This window comes from Mycothermus thermophilus (genome assembly GCF_041956435.1).
Source record: "Mycothermus thermophilus strain CBS 625.91 unplaced genomic scaffold VTJ04scaffold_5, whole genome shotgun sequence".
Classification (NCBI taxonomy): Eukaryota; Fungi; Ascomycota; class Sordariomycetes; order Sordariales; family Chaetomiaceae; genus Mycothermus; species Mycothermus thermophilus.
The window spans coordinates 549,179-575,110 of record NW_027191431.1 but is presented as its reverse complement, the minus strand read 5'-3'; the positions used below and the strand labels follow the sequence as shown (position 1 = coordinate 575,110).

The following is a 25,932-nucleotide window of genomic DNA, read 5'->3' as shown; positions in this document are numbered from 1 at the left end:
TTGATCACCGCCGAGAATTTCTTGAATGATGTCCGGCAAAAGAGGCTCGGACAATGGTAGAGGGACTCGCGATCTGTAGGTTCAAGGTTAAGGACAATTGTTAGCCAAGACGTGAGCGTCATCCAACAGAAGGCTGAAATGCAAATAGGAACAGTTATGACTTACGAAAACCCGAGTCCAAGTGTTTCGGAGATCCTCGAGGTCACGGAACCGTCTCCAGCACAGCGGGCACGGGTACCAACCCCCACGCCGCATGTGCTCCCCGGCATCTTGCCCCGAGAGTCTCGGGCCCTGATCGTTGCTAGCCGCCCTTGTGACAATGTTTTCAGGGTCTTTGTTTCTGAGGAAAGCGTAGAGGGTGTCATTGTTGAAGTAGGGCCGCGCCGCGCACGTCCCACTCTCCAGGTGGTGGGCGACCGCCGCCACCGACCTGTACTTGACGCCGCAGAAGTAGCAAGCAATGCTTTCGTCATTGTGAGCAGCCGACGCGCAGTGCTAAGAAAGAGGCAATGTTAGACAGCGGTAGCAGTGTTTCTGAACGACCGACCAAACTTACCTGCTCATAGCTGACGATCTCTGAGAAGAAGCGATCGCAGGGACGGCAATAAAAATGCTCGAGGGCTTCATGTGTCTCGCGCTCTTCGTCCGTGTCAAAAGTGAGGTCCGGGCAAACGACACAGGGCAGGACTTGTGAAGCACGGTTGACGTGCTGCTCGACTTTGCTGGCTTGGGTGACAGCCGCTGTGTCTAAAGTGGGCACTGCTTCGTTGGCGATCTGATCGTTGATCGCAGCGCGCCCTCTCGCGAAAACCTCCTGATAGAAGGGCTCCCAAGTCTCGGGATGCCCCAGCGTCGACAGCGGAACAATGGGAAAGTCGTCTTCCTCATTGCTGTCATAACCCGTCTCATGGAGGTGCTGGCTGAACTGGTCGAAGTCCAACGATGTCACATAGTTCAACAGCGAGCTCCCAGTGCTCTTCTTATACCGCGTGTCGAAAGCGTCATCGAAAGTCTCTTCCTCGGGTGCGGTGGCGAGAGCGGCGGTTTGGCCATTCGGGCGATTCGACAGGTTGTTGGACGAAATGGGGGGCTGAGAGTGGCTCAGGGTGCCCATGAGCCCTTCCCTGAAGCTGATGGCCAGCGCAGGCTTGGCTGGATCCATGATGTTTAGGCGTGTGATTGATATAGAAGAGAGAAGAGGTTGACGTGTGCTCGAAAGCAGAGTGAAGGTTGCGTCGAGTAACTGACCGACCCCCAGAATATCTGACGCTTTGGAGACTTGAAGGTGTCGAGAGTGTGTCTCTGGTCAGCTTTCGGTATGTCGGTGTTGTGTTGGAGGAAGAAACGAAGAAAAGAGGGGAAAGATTTGCCCTGGGGATTTTCTCCTTGAACAAAAACCAAAGAGCGAACTCGAGGTTAGGTTTCGAGTGCTATTGTTGAGGGTAAACAATGGACGACGCGTCAAGAACCTAAGCTTTGAGCACCTCGACGCTGGCGAGCTTGGAGATCAGGCCAAATACAAACACGCAAACAGGACCACTCCTTAGGTTCTTGTCTGAAGATTGGCACCAGAACAGCAACGGGAAAACATGGAACCAGAAGAAGCCTAAAACGGTCTCAGAATGCATCTTAGATCCTCCATCTCAACCCAGCCCATGGAGATGTCCTTCAGATTCTGGTCACCGGCGCCCCTGGCAATGGGGACTGAACTCTCCTCTCCCAGGACAAGAGTATTCCATCCCAAGTCTCAAAGGTCCCTGGGCCCTGGAGGCAGACAGCTGGTGGTGACAGCAAAACCTCAGCATCAGAGCTTGATATCATATATAAAAGAGAAGAAGATGGAAGTCGCTAACGTTGAACACACTCTCCTCCCTCCGGTCTTAACGAAGAGGAATCTGACATGGGCGATCCTGAGGAAATATGTGAACATAGGGACAGATGTGGAGAGAAATCTGCCATCTAAACTGCCATGATGTCAAAGTTCGAATGACATGGAGCGGCCGCCTGTTTCCCCATAAATGTTGCCGGAATTTGCCCCGGAAATGAGTCACATCTCTGATGAAGGAGGCAGTAAATACCAAGCGTCTCACAAACAGTTAGAGACTCTACATTGTTCTATCTATTTGCTTCTACCTAGGTGTATGACATGGCTTGACGTGGCAATCATATCATGACGTTTCCCCTACTGCCAACCACCCACCATCTGACCCTGACTTTCCAACTTGCAATCCAAGCTTCCAACGAGGCAATACCGACTAACCTGAGGCAAACTCCCTGCAGAATTTGATCACGAATATGACTGTTCAAGATACAATCTTTTCCCCTCCCTCCACGAGACCCTACCTGGTTAAGAAACCAGGCCAGCATCACAACCCACTCCCTTCAACCCCAAACTCCCTTGTCCACTCCTCATACCTCTCCAACTCCCCTTTGCCAACCGACGCCTTCACCCTCCGATTCCTAAGCACCTCCAAAAAATCCTCCTTCCTCAGCGCCGGTTCAACCAACCTATTCCGCGGCACCTGCTCCCACGTCATCTCAATCGCGCCATCATCCCCGGCCTCACACGGCGTGTACATCCTCCCATCATTATCCCCTTCAACCCCATCATCACTCCTGACACCATCCACAACCCGAAAGAACCTCGCATTCTGAACCCTTGCCAACGGCGCGGCCAACGCCCGCCTCACCGCCTGCGCGATATCGCTGCCCGAGTACCCCTCCGTCAAACCCGCGAGTTCGTCAAGGTCATCGCCGGTGAGCACCACCTTCTCCTCCGTCTTATCCCCATTCCCATCCCCATCCCCGGCTGTGTCTCCGGCCCACCGCCCGGCGTGGATGCGGAACAGCTCCCTCCTCGCCGCGCGATCGGGCAGCGGGACGTACACCCGCGGCTCAAACCTCCGGCGGAAGGCGGGGTCGAGCTGCCAGGGGAGGTTGGTCGCCGCTAGCACGGTCACGCCGGCGTTGCTGTTGTCACCCTGGTCAGGCTTGGCCTTACCGCTACCGCCGCTGCCGGAGGTGATGGTCGCATTCAACCCGTCTAGCTGGACGAGAAACTCAGTCTTCATACGCGCCGAGTGCTCATTCCCCTTCCCTCTGCCACCACCATCCCCACCCTCTCTATTCGAACAAAGCGCGTCAATCTCGTCAATGAAAACCACCGACGGCCTGTGTTCCCTGGCAAGCGTAAACAGCTGACGTACCAGCTTTTCGCTCTCGCCCATATACTTGGACACGATGTCGGCGGAGCTGATGCTGAAGAACGCGGCGTGGTCGACCTCGGTGGCCACGGCCTTGGCGAGGTAGCTTTTGCCTGTTCCCGGAGGGCCGTAGAGAAGGATGGCGCCGGAGGGTCGCCGCTTGGAGTCGAACAGGTTGGGGAACCGCGCGGGGAAGACGATGGCGCGCTGCAGCTCGCGCTTGGCCTGCTCGAGGCCCGCGACGTCGGACCAGCGGACGTTGGGTTTGGAGGAGATGATGGCGCTTAGGATGGCTTGTTTGTGCTCGGCGTTGTCGGAGTCTGTTGGCTTAAGAGGGCCAAAGCTGGGGAAGAGAGGTTTGGTGGGGAGAGAAGAAATGTTTGTGGGCGGTGGAATAGCGCGTTTTGCTGGCGTTGTGGATGTGGCAGGGCTTGTCGTGAGAGAAAACCCCGACAGAACCATTGGGGCTCGGCTGGGCTCGATGAGACGAGCCAGCCTCTCTACCTGGGTAGGAGAAAAGACATGCTTGCAGAGTTGACAGACGAAGCGATACGTGAATCCTTTGGTTGCAGCATCAGCAATCTCTAACCCGGAGAAGAGCAGTCGGGGAAGACAGGCAGGACAGATATCGAGCGAGTGCTTGGCTGAACATTCGGGCAAGATGGATTTCGACGGACGGCCCGCAACCATCCAGATCCAGTCGCCAGGAAAGTCCAAGGAGATGGAAGCCCAAGCAGACTCATTGCTGCTATCCACGGCAGCAAACTCAGCAAAGCACCTCGTACAACACTTATTGTCTTTCTTCAGCATGCCAGTCAGGATAGGCACAGGCTGGGTAAGAAAGCCCGAGCGGACAGGAAACACGGGGAGAGGCTTCAGCGGGTTTTCGTAATCCCCGGGCCCAATCTCAGTCCATCCGAGCATCAACTTGTGGTCTTTTAAAGCTCTATGGAGCCTCTGAGCCAGTTCACACTCGTTCCGCGTCGTCCGGGGCCGGATCCTGTCCAGAGCATCCCGAACTCGCCAGGCCGCGTTCAGCATATCCTCTACGGGATGAGGGATTTCAGCATGCTGTGATCTCATGGCCTCGAGGAGAATCTCAAACGCTATGAGGGCGTCACAGGCACCGGTTAAACATCCCAGCCACTTCGCCTTTCCAGTGGTAAACCAGATGTCCTTGGCCAGTCGGTCACTCAAAGCATCTGGAAGACATGGCATGCAGATGCTAGCTTGGCAGCATGGCAGACGATACAGCACCGCGCCCGGTCCGGGCACGAAGCGATTACACCGGGAGCATTGGTGTGGATCAGCCGGTGGCTTGGGGGTTTGCTCGAGTTTGAAAAATGAGGTCGGTGTTGGTTGTGTCTGGAGAGCAGCGCTCGACGCAGATGGCAAACTTGGCCCAAACAGACCAGTCTTGAAGGGGTCCTTGGCGGGGCCGGAAATCAGACTGGACGTAACCTGGGTTGCGAGCGACTTGAATGGTTCATTGGATAAACCAGGACTCGGGCTGGGCTTGGTCTCGATGGCAAGTGACTCGAACAAGGGAGTCAGCACATCCGAGGGTTGATCATGACCTGGTGTTGAGGGCATGTTGTGGAGAGGTGAGGGAAATGTGGGATTGGGAATTTGGTATCGAGGCAGGACTGGTGAAAGGGATGATTATCCACAATGGATCTGGAGCGCCCCAGTGCTCTGTTGAGGAGCTGGGGGACAACAATCCCAACCGAAAGAACGGATCAGGGAAGGAGATGGGCTTTTCGATGGGTGAATACCAGCAATAAATCTTGGGCCTGCGTGGCCCTCCAGGTGTCTCGAACCTGCAATACAAGAGACAACCAGAACGAAACTATCCATATGAGTCAAAGAGACAACACCGTCGGCTCCCTCCTCTAGGCAGAGACGTCAAGTGGATTTTTTGCCCTTAGGCAGCAATCCACCAGTCGCTTACTACCCTAACCCTCGGCCCATCGATCGCAATTATACGTACCTTACCTATTCTATTGTACCGTCTCACCATAGGATGGGCCGCGAGGCGAGCAGTACTCCAATGCAAAACATCCAACGGATCAATTGATCAGGTCCTGAGATCAGATATGATCTCGATAACGGCCTGGGAATCTCTGCTAAGATGTTTGTGTCGGCACGTTTGTTGAACTTCCGATTTCGGCTGGGTTAGGGTTACGAGTGTGTCCGACGATCTGTCCGATCTGATCCAAAGCGTTGAGATTGAGTTCCATGGCATGGCATCCCGGCGATCGCGATCTGTGGTTCCTGCCGTAACTCGGAAAACCGGGAGGTGAAGTGAGCAAATCCCATGCCTCAATCGAAATTCCCCATTTCTCCAATCCAGTCTTATCGCTGTTGAAAGTTGGAAAGCGCGATTTGCTAGAAATCTAAATCTAGCAATCGGCCCTGGACATGTTCTCACGAGCTTGCAGAAGCAACCTTCTTCCTGGAAGACTGTCTTTGCCACTCACTCGACACACACCAACTCGATCAACGCCACAGTTCCCCAACAGAAGCTTGAGGCTGCTACCAAAACAACACACGCCCTACATAATCCGCACGTTCTCATCCCGTTCCTCTTTCCCCCCGCCAGATCAACCCTCCACCGAGAATCTGGACCCCAACCTTCCCCAGCACGACGTCAATTGGCGCGCCATGGCCCAGAAGGACATCTCCGAGTACCTGCGCGAGACGCACGACCGCGTGTTTGAGCACAACAAGTGCTGGGCCGCGCAGAAAACCGCCCAAGATCCTGAATTCTTCGCCAAGCTCGCCGCCGGCCAGCAGCCCGAGTACCTGTGGATCGGATGCAGCGACTCGCGCATCCCCGCTGAGCAGATCACGGGCATGGAGCCCGGGCAGGCGTTTGTGCACCGCAACATTGCCAACCTCGTCTGCAACACGGACCTGAACGCTATGAGCGTCATCACCTACGCCGTGGAGCACCTGCAGGTCAAGCACATCGTCGTGTGCGGCCACTACGGCTGCGGCGGCGTCAAGGCGGCCCTGGCCAAGAAGAATTTGGGCTTGTTGAACCCCTGGCTGCGCAACATCCGCGACGTGTACCGGCTGCATGAGAAGGAGCTGGATGCCATCAAGGACGAGGAGGAGAGGTTCAATCGCCTGGTGGAGCTGAATGTCATTGAGCAGTGCCGGAATGTGGTCAAGACGGCGTCGGTGCAGCTGTCATATGCCAAGTACGGGTATCCAGTGGTGCATGGATGGGTGTTTAACTTTAAGGACGGGCTGTTGAAGGATCTCAAGATTGACTTTGAGGGGGTTTTGCATAATATCCAAAAGATTTATAACCTGACAGAGGAGTGAGGGACGGTTGAGGGGTCGTTGATGGAGGAACACTCATGATGGAGATTGCTGTGAGGAACTCAGCTTGGGTAAGAAGGCCGGGGTTTGTTCGAGTGTTGGTGATGAGGACTGCTGGCACACCAACACTTATCCTGTACGGAGTACTGGTCTCCCATGAGAATATCCCGGTTGTTGTTCTTGTGTGGTGCTTTGGGATGTGTGATTTTGAGCGACACGGAGGGAGCTTGTCTCGGGGCCGGTTCTCCGGCCGGGCAGGCCGCGCCGAGATCGCATCCGCTGTCAAATCCCGGCGATCTCGGCTCCACTTCAGCTGGACGCATTGTCCGGGGTGGAGCTGAGCACCTGAAACCTTCTCCGTACGCCGGACCTTCACACATGTACATACCTAAAAGGCACATCTGAACTGCTTTGCAGTGAGCAGCGTTCACTTGCACTCCGGATGGAGTTATCGGACAGGTAAACGGCCCGTTGGATGAGGTTTGACCACGGGATCTTTCCGCCTTGGAAGCTGTCAAGGATCGGAATTTGATGCCTGGGACTCGGGGAAATGTCACCATGTCAGCAAAAAAAGATCGACCCGCCCTACTTAACTTGAACCGCGTTAGCGTTGCAATCGGCCAGGGGCAAGCCGCAAGGGCGGGATGAGACGAGCGCGGACGGCCGACTCTCTCGACATCACCCGCCACAACGACATTGGCCGATCTGGTGATATTGCTGACACGCAAACATCCAAGGAACGCTTGAATGGGAAGTTCAATTGTACTGCTGGCAGGGAAGTTATGATGATACCGCCGCGAGTCAATGAGCACCATGTGGAAACGGAAACCCAGGAGTCAGTGTTGGAGACTTCTCGATCCACGGTTCAAGCTAGTGTACATAGGTAGGGAGCTGACAACCCCGACTCAGCTAGCGGCCCTGCGTTGGTAGACCTCGATCTGCCGTGCGTTCGTTTCTGGTAGTAACTTGTTTTAAATAAAGGATAATTCCCGTCCCCCCGTACTCTGTACGACATGATCACGGCGCGTTTGTTCTTCACTCCATCCATGGTTAATCTTCATTCCCTCGACAGGTTGCCTCATGACCGAGTGTAGTGTCAACAACACTTCACCTCCTTCAATCCTTCACTCCATCTGTCCATTTGTCGATGCTGGTCCCCGACTTTTCATTTTCCTATACTCGGGCACTTAGACAATGCTCCGGACCCTCGCCGCGGCTCTGGCCGTCTTTTCGGCCGTCACCTTTTACCCGACAGGCGTAATTGGTTCCAGTCTCGAAAATGTGCTTTCCAATCAAGCCAATATGACTACATTTCGTGAGCTGACCAAGGTAGGTCAGGAGCTAGGAAACGGTATGGGTATGGTTGAACTCATAGAGCTGACAAGGGTAGAAATACCCCGATATCTTTGGGGGACTTCCCAAGGACAGCACCGTGCTCGCTCCCAACGACTACGCCTTCCAGAAATTAGGACCCGACTGGGACACGTGGGATGACGAGCGCATCAAAACAACCCTACAGTATCACCTCCTCAAGGGGCAGTCCAAGATGCTCTCCATCTCGAAAGGGGACTCAGACTGGACGTCAACACATCTCACAGACGCAAAATACACCAACGTAACCAACGGCCAGCGCATCCTCTTCACCAAAATGCCCGGCGGCGAAGTCGCCTGTACCTCGGGCTTCGCGACTCGCGGCACAGTCATTGTCGAGGACCTCGCCTTCGACGACGGCCTGGTGCAGATCGTCGACTCGGTCATGCGCGTGCCCGAGGACATCGACTCGACCGCGCGCAACGCCTACACCGACCTGACCTCCTTTGTCGGCGCGCTGTACGCGACGGGCCTGATGCGCGAGCTGGCCGAGCTCAAGGACGTCACCGTCTTTGCGCCGCGCAACGCCGCTTTTCAGCAACTTGCCGGCACCCTGGAGGGGATGGACACCGAGCTTCTGAAGCGCGTGCTCCGGTATCATATCATTCCCGGGCATGTCGTCCACGCGTGGGAACTCGAGAATGGCACGGAGCTGGCCAGCGCGTCCGATGATGACAAGGGGGGAAGCAAGATCACAATCACCCGCCACGCAAATTCCGTGTTTGCCAACTCGGCGGGGATCGTCCAGCCCGATATCCTCATCGCCAACAGCGTCGTCCACCTGCTCGACAACGTCCTCAACCCGGACAAGCCCGGCGCCCGCCCCGACACGTCGCTGACGACCATCCAACCCCCTGTGTTTACCGCCACGGGAGCCACGGCTACGGGGACGGCGGTGCCCACGCCGTTTGCGACGTACCTGCCGTGCACAGAGGGTTGTGCGGTAGCGGCAGTCCCGACGTCGGCGCCGGAAGGGGGAGAAGGGTCAAGGCCGGCCGGGAATGGCGGCGTGGCTGGGGCAAGGCCTGGGATTGTTGGGCCGGGAGTGGCTGTGGGCATGGCGGTTGTGGTGGTGCTGAGTTGGGTATGAGTTGGAGTGGGAGTTGTTAAGGGGATTAGGTAAGTCAGATGGTATATATAAATAGCATGGGATGCTGCTGGAGGATGGTCTTTTACATGTGTTGATACCCCTTTTGTCTAGATATCCGTTTTGTTCTGCATAGGCGTTCGTAGCCACTATCCTATCAAGGAACGATCAGCTTCAATGGACCTTCAACCCTTTGACCTCTCAACCACATTGAGCCACCGGGTGCCAGTCTGTACACCACCAGCGTTCATCATCGCCAGTTGAGTTGTTGTCATAATAGATGCCTTAACAGTGATTTAGTGTTGATGTCGCTGCAAAGGTGTCTGTGAATCAGGGGCAGAGAAGCATTCCCACCTTCAACAACTTCCGCCAGCCCCTAAATAATCAAGTCATCCAGCTCCCTCTCATCCCATCTTCCAACACCAACACACAAGCCATGCCCCAATGACGGATCCGCACCTCTCGCGGCTGGAGCGGCTGGTGAGGCGGCTGGTGATGCCTCGAAGCCGGCCTATCACGCGAAGCCGTGGTGTTTTGGCGGAGCTTCTCAAGGATTTCTTCCCCTCCGCTTGATCTCGAACTTTCTTTTCCTCCTCTTTCCTCTTTCCTTCTTCCCACCGACCGACTTTCGACCCTCGACAACTCCCCGCTCACGCACCATCACGAACTGTAAGTGTGAACCGAACCCTTGTTGTCCTGTCCAGACGCCGCACAGCTCGGATGTGTCTATCTCCGACGTTGAAAGCGACTCATCACGTTGTTTTATCGGTCTTCAAAGAAGACGACAACACGCCCTTTCACCTTGGACCAACGGTGGTATGGTAGCTGACCGACACGTCTTTCCAGATCACAAAAAGCACAACAATCTGGCCTCCTCCGCTGCCGTCGACGCTGCCGCCGCCGCAATGTCGTCGGCTTTGCGCGCCGCTTCTCGCGCCCGTCGTGGCGCTTCCGCCCTCCCCCGCCGCGGCCGTGGCGATCGCCGCCCGGCCAAGTTTCTCTTTTCTTTTTCTAATTTGTTCACGTTTTTCGCAGCTGCTTCGGCGCTGCTTTTTTTCGTTGTTGTCTTTTTCGTCGTTGGCGGCCTGCCCGCCGTGACCGCCGCTCCCGTCGCCGCCCCCTCCGGCCCCGCCCTCGTGCCCGTTGTTCGCGCCGGCAGGCCGTCCGGCCTTCTCGCCGCCGCCGCCGCCACGTGCTCCTCTGCCGCGCCGTCCCCTGCCGATTGTTGGTCTGGTTGGTAAGTGTTTGGTTTCTTATGTCGGCAACGGGAAGTGCGTCCATTATCCCTTCCTCTTGAGGGCCCTGTTGGGCTTGTTCCGCTTCTTGGAAGGCGGCGGCTCTTGGTTTGCCTGCTGAGGTTGGAGCGGTTTGTTTCGTTGACCTCCTGGCGGGGTTTGCGGTGTTCGTGGGGTAGTTTCCCCCGTGGCACTCCTAGTCGATGTCTTGCTTGATCTCGGCAAGTTCGCCTTGTCACAGAGCGCAGACATTGCGTCGTCGTCCATGTTGGGGTTCTGCCAGTTGGCTGTAGTCTTTCAGGTTCTTTCTTGGGCGTGCTCCTCGGCAAGCTCCTCCCAGCCTGCACTTCGGCGAGTTCACCCTCGCCTCGCGAAGTGCATGGAGTTCGTGTTGCAACGCCCTTCAGCGACGTGCTTGATTCACCGTCGGGCCAGCAGCCTTACAGCTCGAACACCAACTGGCACAGCTTACCTACCTCTGTTCGCGAACTTCCTTCCAAAGGATCTCACCCTTCACTGCAACCACAACCACTGCATACGACCTCACAGCTAACATCACGTCACAACAGCCGCGACGACAACGAGGACCTCAACGACATTGCTGTCGCCGCCTCCGCCTCCGCGACCTCCTCCGCGACCGGCGCTGCTACCGCCGCAACTGCCCTCGCCGGTCCGGCCGGTCCAGCCGTCCCGTGCAAGCCCTTTGTCTTTTCTGCGCCTGGTGTCCTCTCTGGGATCCTCTCTGGGACAGCCCCCTCTACGATCTCCGCGACCGCCGCCGAAACCGGTTCCGCAACCGCCCTCGCCAGTCGAGCTATCCTGTGCGCGCCCGTCGTTTCTTCCGTGCCTGGCGCCTTCGCTGGGACGATCGTCCTATCCACGACGATCATCTCTTCTACAACAGTCATCCCATCAGGGGCTACCTCCTCCGCGACGGCAACCGCGACGGCATCGGCGACCATTTCCGCGACCACTGCCGCAGCTGTGGTTGCTGCCCTAGCCGTCCCGTGCGCGCCTGTTGTCTTTCCCACGCCTGGTGCCCTCTCTGGGGCGATCGCCTCATCCACAACGGTCGTCTCATCTACAACAATCGTCCCGTCCGCGACGATCTTGGCGACGGTAGCCTACGCCGCCGCCGCCATCAACACCACTACCACCGCCGCTACAGGGACGCCCCCCAAACGCTCCGACTCGGGGGGCCCCGCCACGACGACGCACGGTCCCTCCACGCCGGTCTCAGCGCCGGCCGCCGCGACCAGTACCAGTAGCGAAAGCCCCTTCGCCCAGCTTTAGAAGAGCACAGCATCGGCGATTTTCGTTGGCTTCTTCTTCGGGTGTATGTTCGCCGTTGCAGCGGCCTGTGTGTTCGGCAGCCTCTTTGTCCTTGTCAAGGAAACTATCTGGCAGTTCCGCCACCGCCACGACGGCCACCACGTCGTTCACAACGTCGGTCACCACGCCGGCAACAACGACGACGATGGCCAGGACAGCTGGGGCGTCGCTGAGATCTGGATCCCCCAGCAGGAACAGGAGGGCCTCGACGACGGTGTTGGTTCTTGGTATGAATACGACGACGAAGATAGGATCGAGTTGGCGGACTTGTCCCATCTTCGCCGCTCCACCACTACCACTGCCGCTACACAGGACCCGCAGCAGGAGCAAGAGCACCAACAACCATCTTCTCCCGCCGCCTCTGGGTCCACGACCAATGAAGAGGCATCAGCTTCGGGGTCTCAACCCCAGCAAGACCAGCAGCAGAAGCAAGACCAACCGTCCGCCGCCAACACCAGCAGCAACAGCGTATCCCCTTCCCCTGCCTCCGGCCCCACGACCAACGAAGAAGCATCAGCTACGGGTTCAGGTACTCAACCCCAGCAGGAGCAACAGCAGCAAGAGCAACCTCTCAGCAGCGAGAAGGACAAAGACAAAGGCAAAACGCCCATTCGGCCGGCTGGTCTACAGGAGGTTGTGGCGGTTGAGCAAGACGGACATCATGTCCAAGAGGAAGCTGAGGAGGAACAAGAAGAGGAGGGCACACGCGGCGACAGTCACCCCTACAGCGCGTTGACGGTCTTGCCGGGGGTTGAGTTCGATGACAACGACGACAATGACGACGACCAGGCTGGTCCGTCAACTACGACAAGGGCATGAGATGATTTAGTTGTTCGGGGTGTGGATGGGATGGGGTGGTGATGTCCATGGATTGGACTAACGGGACGGGAATTATATCTGGTTTCTGAGTTGCGGGATGGTTCGGGGATATGGACAGGAGGATCCGTTCGTCGATGAGAAGAGAGCGGTTTCCTCGATTGGGGATGGTTAAGATATCTGGTACATGGGACTTGAGTTGCCGGTGATGATTGGGCTTTGAGTTGCGGAGATGATGGACCGTTATCATGGATCGTCAGGAATTCAAAGTCATCGAGGGGGCGAGTTGATTGAGAAATGCCCAATTCTTGCCTTCTCCCATGAGTGTTGAAATTGAACTTGGACTGGAACCTCCTGATGTGATACCACCAACCCGCGTTGACACTGAAGGTTACCTGAGCTACCTCGTCTCTCCCAAAACATCAATGTCACGGACGCAAACCGTTTGCTAGGAACGGGAGTCGGCAGCATCGAGTTTTCATAGACAGATCAGGCCCCGGACGACCGGCGGGTATCATGAGAACAAGGACATCACCCGTCTTTAATCTGGTTTACATAATACAGAAGACACCAGGTACGCCCTCCTACCTCCTCTCCCCGTCCTCTCCCACCGTATACCCCCTCGCCACACCGCTCCGGCCCTCTTCAATCACGGTGCTTGCCTCGCCGACATAATCACTACCCAAACCCTGCCACGTCCTCTGCGTGCGCAGGTACTCGGCACCAGGACTCACCACGCCATTGACCATGGCCAGCTCCCCTTTTCCTCTCAACGTCAGGGCACCACCCGCCGGAGCCGCCTTCCCACCACCCTCTCCGTTCTCAGCCTCATTCGCCGCCGCTGTTGCTGTTGCGGCTTTTTTCCTTCCCGTCCGCATCGGTCTGCTGTTACTCACCAACTTCCCAGTACGTAGATCAAACTCCGGCGGGGCCGACTCTTCCTCGCTATCATCATCCTCACTCCCCTCATTCCCCTCCTGCCCATCATCCTTCTCTTCCTCTTCCTCGCCTTTCAACAACCTCTCCCCGCCAACCACCTCCTCAATCCCGCCCCACCACTCCCCGCTCCAAACCCGCTTCTCATCCCCCATCAGCGCCACACCCAGCTCAAACGGCGTCACCACGGGCCGGAAATACCCCGCATCATCCTCCACCAGAGCGCTCTCCCAGCAGCCGACCACCACCCACCCGTCCACCTCGGCAAAGTTGGCCAGCTTGGCCGGGTTGAGCTTGCCCACCACGACCGTGTAGCTTTTCTTGCCCGCGGCGGCGATGCGCGCGCGCAGGGAGTCGACGCTGGCGCGGTAGTTGGCCACGGAGAGGGTATTCACTAAGATGCCGATGACGCCGGCGGATGCGAGGGTGAGGAGGCGGGCGTAGCGGCGGCCGAGGAGACGTGCGGTGGAAAAGGAGGAGGAGGGTTGTGATGAGGAGGTGGGGTGGATGTGCAGGGACTGGACGCGGGAGGAGAGGGCGAGGAGGAGCGCGGTGGGAGGGGTGGAGATGTGAAAAATTGCGTGGGATTTGAGGTCGATAGTTGAGGCGTCGACATCGGCGCCCTGCGGGGTGACCAGCTTGCGGTTAGGTATCCTCCCCGTGGGGTCGTGGATGATGGCGGTTGAGACGAGGTTGGCGTAGCCGCGGGAGTGCAGCTCGGATGCGAGCGCCGGGACGTGGCTTTGGTAGGTGACGTCGGCCATGAGCACGACGCGGGACTCCTTGTCAGGGTACTCCTTCTCAAAGGCAGCCAGGGTCTCGTCGTGGTCGAGCGCGTGGTGCGTGAAGACGTAGATGACGGGCAAGCGCTCGGTGGGTGAGAGGCATGCCCGACCATAGTGAACAACGACGTCGGCGTTGACGTGCTCTGCGGCGATCTCATCCACGCAGCAGGCGCTGTAAGAGGTGTCGGCGAGGATGTAGATGCGCTCGGACGGGGTGGGGGAAGAATCTTCGGGCCGCGGCAGCGAGTCCAGCTCGGCCCGCAACAATTCGACCACGCGAGGCCCGTCGCGAAGCATGTTGTCGGGGAACTGGAGGGCTATCCTCTTCCAACCTCCCTCGCGCACCTCCCGGGCCGTCCGGGGAATCTCATACAGGTCCCGCAGTTCATCGTCGGTTCGTGGCGGGGACGAGCCGTCGCTCTCTGGGACTATTGTTTGCTCAAACACATGTTCGGCCGGCGTCGACAACACTGGCGGCGCTGAGAGTTCGACTGTCATTTTTGATTTTAGATGAGGTGGGCTGAGAGGGATGAAGATGTCTTGTTGAAGTGAATGAGTGAATGAGTGAATGCATGTTCTTGGACATTTTTTGGCGGGGGAGGGGTCGGAAAGGTGAGCGATAAGATAACGATATGCCCCACCTTCCAGATGGGGAAGTAAGTCAACATGGGACACCAACATCTCCTTGAGGTCAAGCATGTTCCCACTCGGAGCTACGGACAAACATCAGGTACCCAGCTGGAACTGTTCAGTGGAACTATGGAACAATGTCTATTTTTATTTTCCAAAACTTCTCTGTCCACAATAACCTCATTATGTCATGTCTCATACCGGCCGCTGCTGGCCTCCGTGTCTCGCTTCTGCACATGCCGTTGTTCCGCTGACCCAGAAAACGCCGCGAACGCTGACACAGTACACTAACTTCAAACCGTTCAGTGTGCTTTTCAGAACCTATGTGTCGTATCTTGGTCGTCAAAACGCATCAAAACTTTATCCTCGGATCCCACCCCGCCCCAAGCACCCTCGCCACAATATAGCAGATACACGCGACAACGTACGCGACTCCGTCAAAAATAATCAAGTTCCTCCACGCGCTCTCCCCGCTGAACGCATCCAGCAGTGCGCCGCCGATGGGCACGCTACTAAGGGTGCCGAAGCTAGCGACCATCATGGCGGTGGAGTACAAGCGGCCGTAGCGGCGGTGGTCGCACAGCTGGCCGAGACACACAGGAACAAGACCCAGGTTGCTGCCGCTGGCGAAGCCGAACAGGACAGTAAACGCGATCAGCATCGGCTGCGAGTGGCCCGCGGGCAGCCACAGCCCGAGGACCGTCGCAAAACACAGAAAGATGGTGACGATGATGACGTTGAACCGGCCCAGCCGGTCCGCCAAGAACCCGGGCAGGGCGCGGCCCACGACTGAGCCGGCGTTGAGATACGACAGCAAAAGGTAGCCCTCGGTTGCGACGTGTCCGTGAGCGGCGGCGTAGGAGACGATGTAGGTCAGGGGAACGAAAAGACCCCATTCCATGAAGAAGACGCCGGCCGCGGCGAAGGCGAAGCGCGCGTCTCGGAAAACGCTGAAATCGGGCCAGACCGACTGCACTTTGGCGTATCCGTCGCGGTCGCGGGCGGGGCCGAGCCGGGTTTTGATGAAGAGATTCGCCGGCACCGACAGCCCCATCATAATGAAGGCTAGGATGCGGCAACTCCAACCAAAGCCAACATTGGGGAGTAGCGAGCGGAGGACGACGGGGAACACGACACCACCCACGCCGCCCGCGGTGGTGGCAATGCCTGTCGCGAGGCCGCGGCGCTGGTTGAAGAAGTGCGCGATGGCGCCGTAGGCGGGACAGTTGAGCAGGGCACCGCCAAACCCGCCCAAGACCGAATAGGACAAGATAATTTGATAGTACTCTGACAGAAGGTCAGAAGCTGTGTAAGACCAACTGAGGTAAAAAAAAAAACCCCACATGAAACATGAACTCACCATCACACCAGCTCAGCAACAGCAAACTCAACACAATCAAGGTGCTACCAACCGCCACCAGCACCCTTGCGCCATACCGATCAAACACGGGACCGACCTGGATGCCGACAAAAAAGACGATGAACAGATTCAGACTGAAGATCCAACCAATTTCTGACGATGACCGTTCCGATAGCTGGTTCTGGGAAAAGTACGACTCGAAGACGGCGGCTGAGTTTATCAAGCCAAACAGCGAGAGCATGGCGCAGAAGGAACCAAACACCACCAGCCAGGCGGTCAGGCCGCCTTCTGGGAACTCCGTGACCGTGTCGGCGGCCGAGGGGCATCGCGCGAGCGGGCGGTCCAAAGATTCCGGCTCGAAGGGGCTGGATTTGCCGTTGGGAGTGACATCGCGAATGGACGGAGCGAGGGTGTCGGAGGATTCAGGCGGGCTGGGAGGAGTGGTTCCATGACATGGCCCATGTCGTTGTGGTGTCTGTACTGTTGGGCTCGAGGCGTCCTTCTCTTGCCCGGCGGGGTCGGGTTGAGAGATGGAGTCGGAGGAGGAGCGGATGGTGAGAGTGGCGTCGGAGGAATTGTCACTCGGGTCACCCGGGTGGGAGGATTCCACAAAGGGGTCCCCGTTCGTCACAGCCATTGTCGGTTCGTCTGGGCGTCGATCTTCCGGTGCTTCCGGGCGTGGGGGACCAGGGACAATGTGGTATGATCGGGTACTGGAACCGACAACTGGATGTTACAGCGACCTGTCACAATGGAGATGACGTGGAGTTGTTGATGCCAACGCTGAAGAAGACGGAGAAGATGTCGGATATAAACAAAACGATAAGCGAAGGCCTTGGTTGGGAGAAGGAAGCACTGTCTGTCTCCAAGTCTGTCTTGTGTCGGTTGTGCACACTCTCTCAATCAAAACATGGACACGGTGCGGGATATGGTCTAAGTGTGGGCATTGACCACCTGCAGACCCAACTCGATGGATCAGATAAAAACAAAGTAAAACTTTGGTTTAGGTGTGATGTGAGACGTATGCGTATGTATGCCCTGTGTAGTAGTATAGTAGAGATGAATCGATGAGATGGGAACCCCGGGGTTCGGCATCTCGCACGGGCAGTTGTACTTTTTCCTGCAAGATGCATGTGGGCACCAGAAAATTCTCCAACTTCTCAACTTTTTCCTAGACTCCACCTTCTCCTGCTCGGATGAAGAAACTTTTAGCAATTCCAGGTGCAAGTCGAGGCGCGTGATCACGCTTGCTCTGTCATGATGGCGAGATGGATGGTCTCGTAATGGTAATACCGCCAATTGGTGCCCCTGAATGATGGTTCCTACCGCCAAACATGAAGAGGCGGAAGCCGGCGAGGGCCTGGAAAGTCGGGGAAAAAGACTGGGGGCAAGTCCACCGAATTTTCTGTTGCTGGCCGGCTCCGACGATGTGGGTTTCTCCATGCGGTTGCGGACCACCCCGGCTGCAACAAGACGACGGTGGGTGGCGGGAGAGTGTGGCCAAGTGTGGCTTGACTTATCCAGGTTGGATGTTGTGGCTGATTTCTCGGCTCTTCTGATTTTTCCATCTCTCATCACCAGCAGCCAGACACGCGAGTCCATTCCCGATCTGAAACCTCACCGATTGTCCGGAACTGGACACGGAAACATGCTGCTTGATTCAACCTCGAGGATGCCACAGCATCTAAGGTTATTCCGTCGAGTGGAGAAACAACCGTGGCAGGGAGAAAATCACTGGGATACAGTCCCCGACCCGTGTGCCACCAGTTCCCTACCCTGATCCGTCGGTGCACACAGACAGAAACTTGGCACAGACCAGCAACTCAATCGCAGCCAGCCAGCCAGCCAGCTCGATCCTGCATGCAGCCACTTGCCGTTGTCTCGGCAGCATTGCCATGCCGCCCCCCAGATAGATCGTACGGCATGGCCGTGCCGGAGTGCGGGAACACGCGGCATCGGCATGCTGCCGGCAATCCACACACACAGCACATGGCCGTGGTCCGTGGCGCCGGTTGTGGCGCGGTTTGTGGCACTGTCTCTCTCACCACCCACCAGCCTGGTACCTAGTCAGGACTAATATGATGGCTTTCCCTCGATCCGTCATAAATGTCGAGCAGCCAGCCCCGTCATTAACGGCCCGGGTGGCAGGAAAACCTGAAACGATGCGACGAGGCCGGAACTTTCAATCTTTTCCAGTCTCGGGTACGGAGTATACTAGACTTCCAATCAACCTGTGAATCAATATCACCTTCCCATGCCAGCCTTGCAAGCCATGCATTTACTACGCATCTAGCATTGGAGTGTCTTCACATCCTCGGTCATATTATTCGCTCCTGTGTATCGCTTCGGAAGGCATGGGGGCTTCGATAATGTCCGGCCCAGACGCGAATCCTGTGGATGCGACCTTAACACCGGTATATAGCATGTGGTGACCCTCTTGGCGACCATCACCACGCATGTCCACATAGATTGTCCGGTGCAGTCGGGCCACCTTGGTCCGCCGTTATTGCCGGAAATCACCAGGCCAGTCGCCTTGCATGCCGGCGCCGATCCGGGTGAATAACCGTTAACACTGACCGCCAAGCTCCGCATATATGAGTCCCCAGGAGTATATGGCGGAGCCCCGCTTCCAACGTTGCCGCCCGTTTATTATCCCTGATTTTTATCCTCCTGCCCGACCTTTCCAGGACTGGCAATCCTCGATGGCAGACCCGGGGCTAGCGACCATCCATATTGCCCTGTCGCTGGGAGATGCCACCGGAAAGATGGAATCTGTACTATGAAGGAACCATTGACCACGGCGGCTATGATGAGGTCGCCCGTTGTAATAAGAGAAGATGTGTCCCACCCTCGCGTCCTCGGATGCTGCCGACCCGCGACCTCCTTACGAGTGTTGTGGAATGCGGTCTGTAGTTCAGTGATAACCAGCTCTATCACCTCTCTCAGGACGCCCCCGTCGCCCATCAGTTTGACTACTACCTGACTGAGCTCTCAACCGCATAGTCCCACTCGTCAGTCAGCGACAGTGAACGACTGAGAAGTCCAACCAAGACCACACACAACCAGCATGGGTGTCCTCAGCACGCTCGCGGGCGTTGTCGCCCTCACGTCTGTCGTCTTCGTCCCTGAAGTGGCCGCTCAGTCATGCCCCGGCGTCAATGGCCGCTTCCAGCCGCGCATGGGCTCCGGATACCGGTACAGCGTCCTGGCTACCGGCCTGAGCCAACCTAGGCATCTCGTTGTCGACTCGGCTGGCAACCTCCTTGTGGCCGAGGCTGGCAGGCAAGCGGTCCGCCGCTTTGTGCTGCAGGATCAGGGCAACATTGTGTGCTCCTCGTCCAACTCTCAGATCGTCAGCGGGACGGTAAGCTAGAAGCAGTGTTTAAGATCCAAATCTGAACATATGACTGATAAATGGCCAGACCAACCATGGCATCGCCCTCAGCGCCGACGGCCGGACGCTCTTCACGTCCAACCTCGCCTCGGTGACGGCCTACTCCTATGATCCCTTCACGGGCCAGGTCGGCCAGGGCCGGCAGATCATCACCGGCATGACGATCCAGGGCACCCACCCGACCCGCGCCCTGGCCACCTCCAAGTTCAGCCCGGACACCCTCATCGTGGCCCGCGGCTCGGCCAACAACATCGACACGGCCACCACCTCCCAGTCCTCGGGCCGCAGCATGATCAAGACCTTCAGCATCAGCCGCATCATGCAGTCGCCCGTCGACTACACCCAGGGCGGCGAGGTTCTGGCCTGGGGCCTGCGCAACATTGTCGGCATGACTGAGGATCCCGTCCACGGCGGCTTCGTAGGTGTCTCCCTGACAATTCCAGATCATGCTCACGTAACTAACCTCCCCCCGCCCAGTGGTCCGTCGAGAACCAGATGGACGACCTCCGCCTCAACGGGCGCGACATCCACAACGACAACCCGGCCGAGCGGCTCAGCTACCACGGCCGGCTCAACGAGACCAACAACCGGTACAAGGGCCTCAACTACGGCTACCCGTCGTGCGTCCCTGCCTGGGACACGGCGAGCGTCGGCATCAACGGCCTGCTCGTCGGCGCGCTCTTCAAGCCCGACAACGTCCCCAACGTCTCGCAGGACGAGTGCTCCAACAACCGCATGACGGGCCGCCTGCACTTCCACGCGCACACCGCGCCGCTGGATATCAAGTTCAACAAGAACGCCACGTCGGCGTACATTGCTTTCCACGGCAGCTGGTGAGTTTTTCCGTCATTAGTTAATCCCACTCATTGAACATCATTCATTGACTGTTTTTCCTCTTTCTAGGAACCGCAACCCCGCCGACGGCTACCGCGTCATGCGCGTCGACTTCGGACCCGACGGCCAGCCCGTTCACCCCGTCACCAGCAAGACCGCTCAGATCCCTGTCATGGAGAACTCCAACATCGGCGCCTGCCCGTTCAACTGCTTCCGCCCTGTCGGCCTGGCCTTTGATGACAAGGGCCGTCTCTATGTCTCGAGCGATCAGTCGGGTGAGATTTATGTCATCTACGGGGCGTGAGGGGGTTGACTGAGGAGGGGAATGATGCTTGTCGGGTTGGTTGGGGAAAAGGAGTTTGTTCGTGTTTTGAATGTTTTTCAGATGTGAATACGTACATACCTGGTAGCAAGCAACAAGATGAATTTGACAACATACCGACACTACCATTTCTCCGCTGATACCACACAAACAACCCGCTCGAGATGGATAGCGTGTATAAGAGACAAAGGAAACACTCTCATTCATGACCATGAGTAGGTTCTGACTAATAGATACTAAAAATACATGACTCGAGGAGAGTTTACTCCTCTTACAAGAGAATGAAAGACATTACTTTTTGGTTTCCGTTTCAGGACATTATGCTGCGTTGTCTCATCAGAAAGCGTAGGCCACGAAGCCGGCAAGGACGGCCGCAACCGTCGCGAGGGCAACGCTGGCGACACCGCGGCCGGCGCCAGCGGTGACGATACCGCTGTCGCTGCCGCTGCCGGAGCCGACGCCGCCCGTGGGACCGGCGGTTGCAGGGCCGGTGATGGTTGAGAGGGTGGTGGCGGAGCCGAAGCCGGATCCGCTACCCTCGCCCGAGCCGCTGCCCGTGCCAGTGCCCGAGCCAGTGCCTGAACCCGAGCCAGAGCCAGAGCCAGAGCCGGAGCCCTCACCCGAGCCGCTGCCCGAACCGCTGCCACTGCCCGAACCCGAACCGGAGCCGGAACCAGAGCCCGAGCCAGAGCCCGAACCCTCACCAGCACCCGAGCCGGAACCAGAGCCAGAGCCGGATCCGCTGCCCTCACCCGAGCCGCTGCCCGAGCCGCTTCCGCTTCCACTGCCGCTTCCGCTGCCCGAACCCTCACCCGAGCCAGAGCCCGAGCCGGATCCACTGCCACTGCCACTACCACTTCCGGAGCCCGAGCCCGAGCCCGAGCCCGAACCGGTGGACGATCCACCGAAGGTCGGCTCGACAGGGGCGATGGTGATGGTGACGCCGTCGCTGACAGTGACGCTGCCGGAACCAGAGCCTGAGCCTGAACCGCTGCCACTTCCAGAACCAGAACCAGAACCAGAACCAGAACCAGAACCAGAACCAGAGCCAGAACCAGAGCCAGAACCCGAACCGCTGCCGCTGCTCGAGTCACTGCCAGAGCCAGAACCAGAGCCGCTACCCGAGCCAGAGTCAGAACCCTCGCCACTGCCGGAGCCTGAGCCAGAACCAGAACCGCTGCCCGAGCCGGAGCCACTACCGCTTCCACTGCCGGAACCAGAACCAGACTCAGAGCCGGAGCCGCTGCCCGAACCAGAGCCGGAGCCGGAGCCGGAACCAGAACCGCTTCCGCTGCCAGAACCGCTGCCGGAGCCAGAGCCGTCAGTGCCAGAACCAGAGCCGGAGCCGCTGCCAGAACCGGAGCCGGAACCAGAGCCAGAACCGTCAGTGCCGCTGCCCGAGCCGGAGCCCGATCCAGAGCCAGAATCAGAGCCGGAGCCGGAGCCAGAGCCGTCAGTGCCTGAGCCGCTTCCGCTGCCGGAACCGCTGCCACTGCCGGAGCCAGAACCAGAACCAGAGCCAGAGCCAGCGCCATCAGTAGCAGTAGGATCAGCAGTGTTGGTACCCGTAGCCGTGCCCGAGCCGGAACCCGAGCCAGAACCAGCACCAGACCCGTCGGTGGCCGTGCCAGTGGCGGTCTCGGTGGCAGTAGCCGTCTCAGTCTCAGTAGACGTCTCAGTAGCAGTCGCGTCATCAGTAGCAGTCGCGTCATCAGTAGCAGTCGCGTCATCAGTAGCAGTAGCCGTAGCGTCGTCGGTGAACGAGCCAGTCTGGAAAGAGTTGGTGAAAGAGCCGTAGAACGAGCCAGTCGAGGACTCAGTCTCAGTAGCGTCCGTGTCAGTCTCGGTCTCGGAGGCGTCGTTGGTGGCGGTGCCCGTGGCAGTCTCCGTGGCCGTCACGGTGCTGTCGTCCGTGGCGGTCGAGTCGTCGGTCTCCTCGGGGAAGAAGGAGCCGGTGAAGGAGCCTGAGATGGTGCTGTCATCGGTCTCAGTGGCGGTGTCAGTCTCAGTCGCGGTGCTGTCATCGGTGAAAGAGCCCGACGGGGTGGTCTCCGGGAAGGAGTCGGTGAAAGAGCCAGAGATGGTGCTGTCGTCGGTTTCGGTAGCCGTGCTGTCATCAGTGAAAGAGCCCGACGGGGTGGTCTCCGGGAAGGAGTCGGTGAAAGAGCCAGAGATGGTGCTGTCGTCGGTTTCGGTAGCCGTGCTGTCATCGGTGAAGGAGCCGGAGGGAGTGGACTCGGGGAAGAACGAGCCGGTGAAGGAGCCCGAGATGGTGCTGTCGTCCGTCACAGTCGGCTCCGGTTCCTCAGTGCCATCGGTGTTGGTGGGCTCGGTGCCGTCGGTGTTGGTAGGTTCGGAACCATCAGTCGGCTCAGGTTCGGAACCGTCGGTAGGCTCGGGCTCGGAACCATCAGTGGGCTCGGGCTCGGAACCATCAGTGGGCTCGGGCTCGGAACCATCAGTGGGCTCGGGCTCGGAACCATCAGTGGGCTCGGGCTCGGAACCATCAGTGGGCTCAGGCTCAGATCCGTCCGTCGGCTCGGGTTCAGAGCCATCCGTAGGCTCAGGCTCGGAACCGTCAGTGGGGGTAGGCTCAGATCCGTCCGTAGGTTCAGGCTCAGAGCCATCGGTAGGCTCAGGCTCGGAACCATCAGTGGGCTGGGGCTCAGAACCGTCGGTAGGCTCAGGCTCGGTCTCGCCATCCGTGGGTTGAGGCTCGGTCTCACCGTCCGTCGGCTGGGGCTCAGTTTCACCGTCCGTGGGCTCAGGCTCAGAAGGACCATCCGTGGGCTGAGGTTCGGTCTCACCATCCGTGGGCTCAGGCTCAGAAGGGCCGTCGGTGGGTTGAGTCTCACCGTCCGTGGGTTGAGGCTCAGTTTCACCATCGGTAGGCTGGGGTTCAGTCTCGCCGTCGGTAGGCTGGGGCTCGGTCTCGCCATCCGTCGGCTGGGGCTCAGTCTCGCCATCCGTAGGTTGAGGTTCAGTCTCTCCATCGGTAGGCTGGGGTTCAGTTTCACCGTCCGTCGGCTGGGGCTCGGTCTCGCCATCTGTAGGTTGAGGCTCGGTCTCTCCGTCGGTCGGCTGGGGCTCAGAAGGAGTATCTGTGGGCTGGGTCTCCTCCTCAGGAGGCGTGCAAGCGCCCTGATCCGGGATGTTGCTACCGTCGGCGGCGACCTTCACGACCTCTTCACCGCAGAAATCAGACTGGGCGATGTAGACGGTGTTGCTAGCTTGGTCGTTGACGACGTAGGCGGCGCGCAAGAAGTTTTGGCCGAGGACGGCGTGGGTGGTGGGGATGGTGTCGTCCCAGGCGCTGTTGTAAACGCCGAGAAAACAGACAACCTTGTCGTCGACGATGGCGGTCGAGACGAAGTCGGTCAGGGGCACGCTGACGGTCACGCCGTTGAAGGTGAAGTCGACGGCTCCATCGCCGGGAACGGCGCCGCAGTCGAAGACCTCGGCATTGAGATCCCTGTTGTAGGTATGCGGAACTGGGAACGAGTCGACGATGGCGGCCACCATGGCGGCGGGCAGGCCGGTGAGAGGGTTCTTGGCATCGATGTACGCCGGGACATCAGCACGCTTGCGGAGGGTGGCTTCCTCATCACACTCGGCCTCCTCGCCGCAGGACAGGTTCAGGGTGACATCGTTGAGAGTGACCCAGAGAAGGCTCTCCTTGCCGGGAGCCGGGCTGGATCCGGCCGGAATGAGGGGCTGAGGGGCCAAGGGACCGGTAAACCTCTTCTTGTCCAGGCCGCCGATGATGAGAGAGCCAGTCTGGTCGCCAGTCGGGCGGATGTTCAAGCTCCAGAGAGCGCGATCAATGCCGCCCTGAATCTTGAGGTTGTCCAGAAGGCGAGGATACGCGGGGGTGCTGGCAGGACGACCAAGGCCGAGACTGCCGATGAGGGCACCCTTTCCGGTAAAGGCGACACCGTATTGCAGGTCCGCAATTTGGAAGCCTTGAAGGGGCAAGGTCAGCTTCGCAAGCACGAACAGGGCCGGCAGTTCAAGACAACTCACCTCCGACTTTCCAGTCCTCCGCGAAGTAGGTGATAGTGGCGCTGCCGGTTTCACCAGCCGGGCCATGGGTCCAAGTCAAGTCGCGTTTCTTGTTGAGTGAGGTAGGTACGGTCCACGTCGCCGTCAAATACTTTTGACAGAAGCTGAAGTCGCCGGAACCGATACACTCGTTCAACTTCCACACATCGTCCTGGGTGGTATCAATGCGGAAGACAACATCCTTAGTGATGACCGATCCAACAGCCGTGAGTGTGACCATGTAGACCGTGTTGTTGCGCGCCTGGGCGAAGGAGGCCGGGATGAGCTGGCGCTTGTCAAGGACGTCGGCTGGACCTTCGACGGCGGTGATGTCGAAACGGATCGGTCCGTTGTGCGGCGCCCTGTTGTTGATGGCCGGCGCCGCCCCGACGAGGGCAGCAGCCGGAAGGACGGCCACCAGAGGAGTCCTCATGGTGCCGCTGTGATTAACGATTGAGGTTGTGTTCGTAAAACGACAACTAACGAATGACTAGGACAGAACGTCCAACATAAACGAACGAAGAAAGACGCCTGTGTGCTCTCTCTCCATCGACAGACGGCCGGTGATGAGGGCTGCTCGCGATGCTTAAATATCGGAGGACGGCGTGCCCGTCCATCGCAACCCCTGAGTTCATCCCAGGTTCATCGTGCTGTCTCGCTACCCCATCGGCTCCAACTCATCCCATCCCATTTCCGCCCCATCATCATGCGCCCCAACAAGAGGGAGAGAGAGAGCGCGCGAGAGGCTTCACGACCTTCCTCTCTCCGGCCTGCTCCGCCAGCATCACCATCCACCACCAAAGTCCGTATGGAGTGGACGCCGGCGGAGAGGCATGTGGAATCCCATGTGGAACGCCCGGCGGAGCACGTACCTGTCAAAACCCACATCCACGACGGTCTCACCACCCGTCCGATTCGCGGATCCCCCACGGTGGACCATCAATTGCATACCATCGCTCTGTCATGTCCCGCAAACCCGGGCTCCGCAACTGCCGACGCTACCGGCACTCTCCTCGCTAAAGCGCGAATCACCACCATCTCCTCCCCCTCCACCTACGCAGGTACCACGACTCCGGGCGGCGGGTCCGGTCCGGCTGTGCCCCTGATCCCCTCCCCCGGATCACCCCTCTACGCAACTCCTACTAGGTAAGTATGGCGTCACCCAACCGCTCGGGTTCAGCTGGACGCCGCACCGCATCGGAAGCTAAGTCGCTAGTCTCGGGACCAGTCGGGGGTCCAGATCTACCAGATCAGCG

General features: G+C 58.3%; 10 protein-coding genes across 10 annotated transcripts; 5 read left to right on the top strand and 5 right to left on the bottom strand.

The window, feature by feature from the left end:
* Positions 1-4: 4 nt before the first annotated feature.
* Positions 5-1,162, bottom strand: VTJ04DRAFT_7237 (uncharacterized protein; the record flags this gene model as incomplete). Its single annotated transcript, XM_069365542.1, has 3 exons — positions 5-73; positions 166-495; positions 557-1,162. The coding sequence occupies 3 exons, from the start codon at positions 1,160-1,162 to the stop codon at positions 5-7; spliced, it is 1,005 nt and encodes a 334-aa protein (XP_069216566.1).
* A 1,204-nt stretch (positions 1,163-2,366) lies between these two features.
* VTJ04DRAFT_7236 (uncharacterized protein) lies at positions 2,367-4,796 on the bottom strand (the record flags this gene model as incomplete). Its single annotated transcript, XM_069365541.1, has 1 exon — positions 2,367-4,796. The coding sequence occupies one exon, from the start codon at positions 4,794-4,796 to the stop codon at positions 2,367-2,369; it is 2,430 nt and encodes an 809-aa protein (XP_069216565.1).
* Positions 4,797-5,867: 1,071 nt separating this feature from the next.
* VTJ04DRAFT_7235 (uncharacterized protein) lies at positions 5,868-6,536 on the top strand (the record flags this gene model as incomplete). The annotated part of the gene is made up of 1 exon (XM_069365540.1): positions 5,868-6,536. One exon carries the CDS (start codon positions 5,868-5,870, stop codon positions 6,534-6,536), a length of 669 nt encoding a protein of 222 aa, XP_069216564.1.
* A 1,191-nt stretch (positions 6,537-7,727) lies between these two features.
* VTJ04DRAFT_7234 (uncharacterized protein) lies at positions 7,728-11,519 on the top strand (the record flags this gene model as incomplete). The annotated part of the gene is made up of 5 exons (XM_069365539.1): positions 7,728-7,862; positions 7,924-8,988; positions 9,426-9,660; positions 9,838-10,228; positions 10,796-11,519. The coding sequence occupies 5 exons, from the start codon at positions 7,728-7,730 to the stop codon at positions 11,517-11,519; spliced, it is 2,550 nt and encodes an 849-aa protein (XP_069216563.1).
* A 45-nt stretch (positions 11,520-11,564) lies between these two features.
* Positions 11,565-12,377, top strand: VTJ04DRAFT_7233 (uncharacterized protein; the record flags this gene model as incomplete). The annotated part of the gene is made up of 1 exon (XM_069365538.1): positions 11,565-12,377. The coding sequence occupies one exon, from the start codon at positions 11,565-11,567 to the stop codon at positions 12,375-12,377; it is 813 nt and encodes a 270-aa protein (XP_069216562.1).
* A 581-nt stretch (positions 12,378-12,958) lies between these two features.
* On the bottom strand, positions 12,959-14,593 carry VTJ04DRAFT_7232 (uncharacterized protein; the record flags this gene model as incomplete). Its single annotated transcript, XM_069365537.1, has 1 exon — positions 12,959-14,593. One exon carries the CDS (start codon positions 14,591-14,593, stop codon positions 12,959-12,961), a length of 1,635 nt encoding a protein of 544 aa, XP_069216561.1.
* Positions 14,594-15,077: 484 nt separating this feature from the next.
* On the bottom strand, positions 15,078-16,722 carry VTJ04DRAFT_7231 (uncharacterized protein; the record flags this gene model as incomplete). Its single annotated transcript, XM_069365536.1, has 2 exons — positions 15,078-16,012; positions 16,086-16,722. 2 exons carry the CDS (start codon positions 16,720-16,722, stop codon positions 15,078-15,080), a joined length of 1,572 nt encoding a protein of 523 aa, XP_069216560.1.
* A 2,430-nt stretch (positions 16,723-19,152) lies between these two features.
* On the top strand, positions 19,153-20,617 carry VTJ04DRAFT_7230 (uncharacterized protein; the record flags this gene model as incomplete). Its single annotated transcript, XM_069365535.1, has 4 exons — positions 19,153-19,449; positions 19,508-19,897; positions 19,957-20,312; positions 20,383-20,617. The coding sequence occupies 4 exons, from the start codon at positions 19,153-19,155 to the stop codon at positions 20,615-20,617; spliced, it is 1,278 nt and encodes a 425-aa protein (XP_069216559.1).
* Positions 20,618-20,971: 354 nt separating this feature from the next.
* On the bottom strand, positions 20,972-25,109 carry VTJ04DRAFT_7229 (uncharacterized protein; the record flags this gene model as incomplete). Its single annotated transcript, XM_069365533.1, has 2 exons — positions 20,972-24,597; positions 24,659-25,109. The coding sequence occupies 2 exons, from the start codon at positions 25,107-25,109 to the stop codon at positions 20,972-20,974; spliced, it is 4,077 nt and encodes a 1,358-aa protein (XP_069216558.1).
* A 273-nt stretch (positions 25,110-25,382) lies between these two features.
* VTJ04DRAFT_7228 (uncharacterized protein) lies at positions 25,383-25,826 on the top strand (the record flags this gene model as incomplete). The annotated part of the gene is made up of 1 exon (XM_069365532.1): positions 25,383-25,826. The coding sequence occupies one exon, from the start codon at positions 25,383-25,385 to the stop codon at positions 25,824-25,826; it is 444 nt and encodes a 147-aa protein (XP_069216557.1).
* Positions 25,827-25,932: the final 106 nt, after the last annotated feature.